Source organism: Lactuca sativa, chromosome 8 (assembly GCF_002870075.4).
Source record: "Lactuca sativa cultivar Salinas chromosome 8, Lsat_Salinas_v11, whole genome shotgun sequence".
Lineage (NCBI taxonomy): Eukaryota > Viridiplantae > Streptophyta > Magnoliopsida > Asterales > Asteraceae > Lactuca > Lactuca sativa.
The window spans coordinates 39,496,153-39,503,758 of NC_056630.2; the positions used below are offsets into that span (position 1 = coordinate 39,496,153).

Here is a 7,606-nt window from a genome sequence, read left to right on the forward strand (position 1 = left end):
TTACGATGGATTAATTGTTTGTCTAGAATAACATTAGGGACTAAAAATGATACAAACAAAAAAAATATGTAATTTACCTAAAAAATGTCATTTTCAACAATGAATGCAACTTACAATTATCCAAGAGAGTCTAAACTATAATCAAAAAGACCAACTAGACTTCATCATCAATGCTGGAAACTTAGTCGAACCATCTACCACAAACACAAGTGACGGCTGCAACAAATATTTCTCTCCTAAATTCATCTTCGAAAACACTTCAACCTCAAACCGCTCAAAAGCGGACCCACCCACCCTCAACCCCCATCCAAAATCATCCTCAGGTAGATCAGATACTGACACGCCCCATCTTGTACCATACGGTACAGTGTCATTGTCAGTATCCGATCTATTCATTTCAACCCACCCTCCCACTCTGGTACTTGAGTCAAGTTCTGACTCAAGTACCAGAGCAACAGATCTTCCCCCCTCCCTACGAATTCCATCACGTCTAAAAACACCAATCGGTAGACACATTGGACCAAGAAAACCATCCTGACCTAAAATTTTGGGCACTTGATTTATACCTAAAAGTAACACCTTTGTACTGCCCGAAAGTTGATATGCAACCTGCCCGAAAGTGCTTAACCAATGGGTAGTCCCTACAAATTGAGCTAAGGTACCAATAACATTAGATTTTGTCATTGTTAAACTTATACCACTACCAATGTCTTGATTTAATAATGGAGGTCCATTAGTAACACCTTGTTTCATCAAATCAATACATCTACCTCCCAACAAAACAGTAGTTAATGAACACCATTCATTGATCTTTGCATCGAAAACCACCTTTCCTAATGAAAGTGGAGTGCTTAAACCATCGAATTGCCCTCTATCAGTTGCTACAAACTCTGCTTTTAGTGTATCCTTTTCTCTAATGGTGGTTTCGAATGTAAACTTGGAGTTTATACCAGTTTTGATTCCGGTTCTACTAATGGCATCTTGATTCTCTTCATGAATTCTATCGATCATCAATAAAAGCCCTAATACTTCTATTTCACCCTTTACACGTGTGCTGGTTTCAGCTAAGGGACTTACTTTAGATGACTTGAAGGAAAGTAATCGCTCCACTTTGTCTTGTCTGTCCCTGAGCTTCATGATATCTGAAAACGCGTCCCTTTGCAACCGCTTCAAGATCTCAATCTGATTAAAAAAAAAAAAAAGAACATGTTACTGAAGAGGTTTAACTCCCAATCGTATAGCATTTTTGGAAATTTGAAGTTATGTTATGAAGCAAGAGTTCAAGCAATCTGGTTACATGATTTACTTTAATTCTGATGTTAAATAAGTTTCAAATCACGAATGAGAAAAGTTAACCTAGTTTCAGAATTAAAGGGGCCGATTCATGGTACTACTCTAGCGGAATATGCGCAATTAAGATATGATGAGATAACACGATGAGAATTGAACATTAACATGAATATCGTGAGATTGATTAAGAAAAAAAAAAAAAGCAAGCAAACTACAATTGAATTGAGTACCGGATGGCGACGCCTGGATAATCCGATGTTGTGAAGAACGCCATTGGCAAAGTCTTGTGTGGATTTTGTGAAACCTTTGAACTTATCAACAACAAAACCTAGAGGTTCGATCTTTTCAGAAACCATTTGATGAGAGTTACGATTGCAATGGAAGCGTTTACAGTGAAGGAAGGAATGATTTGGGATGGGAATTGGAAAGAGTTGAAGAGTGAAGACACAGAATTGGGGAGTCTGGTTGCAGAATAGGGAAATTAGGGTCAAAAGGCATGAGACCTTTTTCTTTTTCTTTTTTCTTTTTTTAAAGAGTCAATTTATACGTTTTTATCCAAAAAATTTGTTTTCATGAACTATAACTTATTTTTTTCAATATATTATAATATAATTTTTTAATGAAACCATTAAAATATTTTATAAATAAGGTAATAACACGTAGAATTTACAGTTAACAAATTAAAATAAGATTGAAACTTCAATAGTACAACCATTAGTTATAGACTTGAAGCTTATAACTTTATAATGGTTAATTTAAATTAATATGTAGAATTGTTTGAAAATACTAACAAGGTTTCTTGTGTCTAAACTAATGATAAAATAAATGGTAAATGTCACTGTAGTCCAACCAACTTATGTGTCTTGGTTTAAAAAGTCATTCATGTTTTTTTTTGGGTCTAGGTATCTAAACTTTCATTTTACCTGTTTAAAAAGGGAACCACCATATTTGTTTCCGGTTTACCGGTTACAATTGGTATATTTGGCTTTTCTATATATATATATATATATATATATATATATATATATATATATATATATATATATATATATATATATATATATATATATATTTTTTAAGTTCAAAAATTAAAACAAATTCATGTGGCTTTTTTCTTAATTTTTGGGGTATGTCGGTACAAAGAAACGAAGGGGAACGCGACCCTCCTCTTCAAAGAACAGATTGCCAGACATCCTTCAACCTATGATATTCCGATTGAATTTGTGATCTGGAAAAAAAAAGAAGGAAACGTTCTCGTCTTCTTCGTCTATAACCAGAACATCATTTCCTTTTGTGGTCACAACCAAATCGGGTGGTGGCATAGAGAAATAGATCTCAGATTTAGCTCCATGAGTTCGTCGGACCCGCCGATCTTTCCATGATATCTTCATTTGCATATATACCAAGTTCATTTAATGAGTATTATACTCTTAAAATCCATGAACAAGGTGAACAAAAATAGATCTCAGATTCAAACTTGGTGGTGGGTTATGATTCTCTCAAATTGATTAGATTTCTTGGTTGTATCTTCATGCCGGTAGGCCCTGCCACCACTCCGAAAGGGATGACACACTTGCTTACTTTGACTTTTGTGTGTGGTCATACGAGCATCATCGATTCCTTTAGGATCGGTGTTCGCCATCTCTGTCGACATTTTGGGTCGCAAAAATGCAAGCTTTGTGTGTGTCTCTGTGTGTTTCTGCAGTTATCGGAATCGATAGGTCTATATGGATTTGGGCGAAATCTAAAGGGGGTTAATTAGGTCTTGGAATCGGAATCACAGAAGTATGTGTGTGATATACGTATGCTTTTGAGTTGCAGGTATTACAGAGAAAGAATACGTGTTGATAGAAGATGATGGATAAAGAAGAAGGAGGATGAGGAGGATGAGGAGGAGGAGAGAGAGAGAGGGGGAGAGAGAGAGAGAGAGAGAGAGAGAAAGAAAGATTAACTGATAATGTGATAGTTACTAGCTTAATTAACCTGCTGATTAGGAAGGGGTTCACCGGGTGACCCCTTTATTTTTCTCAAAGGGACCTTTTGAACCCTAAAAACATAAATTCATACCCTTAAGCGCAAAAAAATAACAAAATGGACGTTTTAAACCAAAACATATAAGTTGTTTGGGCTTCAGTGACATTTACCCTAAAATAAATTATAAAATCTCCAAAGATATCAACACATTTTATATTATTATATATATGATTTCTACTTCTATAACATAATTAATTAATGATATCACATTCAGTTTAGATCCATACATAAACCACTTTTTTATTGATAATTCAGTACCTTTCATCATATTTTAGTAATAACTAGGTTGTTTAGCTTCAAGACGTAACAGGCAACAAAATCATACAATGAGGATGGTCCGAATACAAAACAAAAGTTAAGGACCAAACATGTAAATTTGACGAAACCACTTAGGCGATTTCACTAATTTATTCAAAAAAATTTTAAATTATGTAGGTTATGTTTTTTTTCCTTGTATACTCAACCAAATAACCGAAGTTGTCGTTTTTATTTATTTAAAATAATAATTATGTTAAAGTTTATATTGAATTATATGTTTTAAAATTTTTCATAGTTTTATATCGTTAGCGATTTTAAGTTTGTAGTTATCATTATCATTATTTGACTTTTTTTCATTTCTTACTAAACTGGTTCCCGGTTCTTTGGTTATCAGTCTAATTTGGTCGGATCAGAATTTGAACTATTGAAAAATATAATTAACCGAATCATATAGTATGACTCTTATTATTTCTTTTATTTCATTATTTTAGTCTATTATCAAATTCAAAAATATTATCTTGAATTTGAACTATCGATGTCACATATACAAATAGGATTTTTATGGCAAGTTACATTTTAAAACTTTTAGGTAGTTTTTCCATTTTAATAGTTATAAATCTCAAATATCACACACTGAAACATTAATTCTAAATAAACAAACAGTTTGACTTTTTAATTTTAATTTGCCACAACATAAATACAATAGCCAATAAATGATAAAAAAGTAAAAAAATTAAAAAAAAAAGTTTGAAAGAAATTACAAATATAAATATAACTATTTCATTTACTTTAATCAAAATAAATAAAAATAAAAAACCATAAACTATCAAAATTATTAAAAATAGAAAGAAAAAAAAACCTCAAACACCAAAAAAATTGTAATATACTCTAACATATTCATATATTTTACTCTTTTTGGAAAAGTTAAAAAAAATATAAATTTGATGAAAATAAAAAAAATACAAAAATACAAGACACAAATACAAAAAAAAAAGTAAACAAATAGTATAAAAAATTTAAAATACGAAAAAAAAAACATTACTGGTTCAATTCACAAATAAGAAATAAGAAAAACAGTTCTGACATGGTTTATCGAATTTAAGTTCATTTACTTGAATCTAAATAAATTAAAAAAAACTTAAAAAACTATATAAAAAACTAAAATTATATATATATATATATATATATATATATATATATATATATATATATATATATATATATATATATATATATATATATGGAATTTGTATTTATAATTTGTATATATATAAATTTTCATTTTTTTCAAAATTGACCCTTGAGTTATACATAATTGTCAAATTTGGTCTGAGGGCATTTTGGTTATTTGGAAAAAAAACTAACTAGTCAAAAGTTACAACGCTAGAATGACCATTCATTCAATTTTCAAAACCATAAGGACCAGTGGCGTGATGTTTTTCATAAAAGTTATCAAAGTACAGTATTTTGCAAACCACAACGACCAATTATGAAATTTTGACTTGTTAAAATAACACTTCATCATAACTGATTTTGATAAATTATTTTATTTGTTATTTGTTATTTAAAATTATTTATTGTTTTATCATTATCTTTTTAATTTTAAAATTCAAATAACATTTGAAAGATAACATAGGTTTCATAAATGGTTAAATATGATTATTGGAAGTTCAATCCGTGTACCTAAAAACAATATAGTTAAAAATCTCTTGTTATAGACTCAACCCAATCGAATTTTTTTTTATCGTTATTGAAAGGTTAAACTGTTCAATGCCTGGAAATAACTTCAATTGTGACATCACCATTTATGTGCAGGTAGGAGAACATAATTTTTTATAAAAAAAATGAATGAAACATCTAGAACAAAGCAAATTCTGACTGCAACTTTAATGTCATTATAAGGCCGAAGTTAAAATCAAAGTTCGATTAGCATTTCGAGAAATTACAATTTGATAGCATTTAAATCAAATGTATTATAAGAATGGAAATAACCAAAGTTAAATTTACCATTTCCAAATAGATGTGCATGTGATATACATGCTCATAGGATCATGGAATCCTCTTCTTCCCATGTCTCAAATTCTAGATCTTTCTTCAATAGTTGGGTTCCAAAGATTAGGTTTAGTTTTATTTGCCTCAAACAAGAAAAACAAAAGGGGTACAATGTTATTCTTAGGGTAGAAAGAAATAAAGGTAAGATGATATAATAAGCATGGTAATAACAACATCAATACACACTTCATGTTGAAAGTATGCAACACTAATTAAAGCAAACTTAAGAGCCTCTAATAGTGATTACCAAAATAACAACATAATAGCAAGGGTACCAAAACAACACCATTTCAAGATGCACCAACATAATTCTATGTGTGTCTATATATATATATATATATATATATATATATATATATATATATATATATATATATATATATATATATATATATATGACACATACTTTATGTTGTTAGTGATGATATTCATACAAGAAATAGTAGTGTACTTTACTCCTTTTACCGATAAAGAAAATATACATTTTATTTTTCTAGCCACAGTGGAAATGCACTTCAAAATTTTTACCCATAATAGCAACATATGATGTTATTATATGTAAAAAATAACAAGTATGTCTTAATTACACGTAAAAGATAAAGTACATTGCCCATATTGCTAGCGAGGGTAAAGACTGATGCTATAATCCATGATTTACCCTTTAAAATACCATTTTTCTAACAACTATAATTAGGTATATTTTTCAATATATTATGTGCGTTAAAGAAAACAATTGGAACTACAATGCTATGATTGGCTAAAAAATTAGATCATATGCGGTTTGATATACACTTCAAGAAGTCTACCATACCTTTTATATAATTTCACTTCTTGATGCAAGCATGCTTTGACCACCAATACTATATGTAAATAGAGCACCATACTTGTGACCATTTCAACCTAGTCGAGACGGCAATATCTAAAAAATAAACTAACTAATATCATTAAATTGATGGATAAGCACCATGTTGTGTATTTAACGTCTTCACTGCTAGAAAATAGGCTTTTAATGATACGCATATGTTAATGATACACAAAATTATTGTAACATCCCAATTGTCAAGGCCAAAAATTTTGTTTTTAATTAAGTAACTTATAAAATAGTTTACTGAAAAACATCTTAGATTCATATCATTTCATAAAACATAGACACGTGTCTCAAACCATAACATAAAATAGTAATAATGTCAGAGTACAGTCCCAAGAATCTCATAAGGTGGAAATCGTGTGTGTGTGAGTGACGCACTACTACCATGTCGGCTCCTTCCCCTTCAAAGAAGAGGTACCTGAAACAAAACTGAAAATTGTAAGCACGAAGCTTAGTGGGTTCCCACATCATACCACACACCATATAACAAACATACTGTCGGGAAATTTTGGGGTGCCCGACCTACCCTGTCTGGCAATTCTGGGGTGTCGAACTACCCTATCTGGAAATTATGGGGCGCCGACCTACCCTCCGGTTCATCTCAACCGGCTACGGGGACTATTTCACCCCTACCACTACCACATAATAACATAGCATAAACATATTGTCAGGCATATCTGGGGTGTCCGACCTACCCTTCGGTCCTTACGACCGTAACACTAGGACTATTCCCTTTACAATCTACTACCATAAAACATCATATCATGCTAGCACATAATCATAACAAAGAATAACATACCAGATAGTTGTCATGAAGACAATGATATCTACTATAACTCTTACTAATGGGCCGACCTTGATGCTTTAGACCCACTTCTACTGGAAGGTAACTCACATAAATGTCATGAAGTGTCTGAACTGTCCTCGGTGTTGGGATCAACTCCTCTTAAACTCCTACACATAATAACCTCCCTTACTTACCATTTCATACTCTTAACCCATTCAAGGGTCAACTCAGGTCAAAGTCAAAGTCAAGGTCAACACCCTGGTCAAAGTCAACTTTTGATCAAAGTCAACATCTGGTTGACTCAACTCGCCGAGTTG

The 7,606-nt window shown here is 31.3% G+C and overlaps 1 protein-coding gene across 1 annotated transcript; it reads right to left on the bottom strand.

Annotated features, from left to right (window-relative positions):
* LOC111914287 (uncharacterized) lies at positions 1-1,788 on the bottom strand. Its single transcript, XM_023910060.3, has 2 exons — positions 1,521-1,788; positions 1-1,182 (listed from the first exon to the last, which is right to left on the bottom strand). Exons 1-2 carry the CDS (start codon positions 1,644-1,646, stop codon positions 142-144), a joined length of 1,167 nt encoding a protein of 388 aa, XP_023765828.1. The 5' UTR covers positions 1,647-1,788; the 3' UTR covers positions 1-141.
* Between the last annotated feature and the right edge of the window lie 5,818 nt (positions 1,789-7,606).

Bases quoted from the DNA above. Each gene is read 5' to 3' on its own strand.
- LOC111914287 (XM_023910060.3), bottom strand. From the start codon at position 1,646: ATGGTTTCTGAAAAGATCGAACCTCTAGGTTTTGTTGTTGATAAGTTC. The intron at 1,183-1,520 runs GTACTCAATTCA...TTTTTTAATCAG, and splicing joins TATCCAGGCGTCGCCATCCG to ATTGAGATCTTGAAGCGGTT.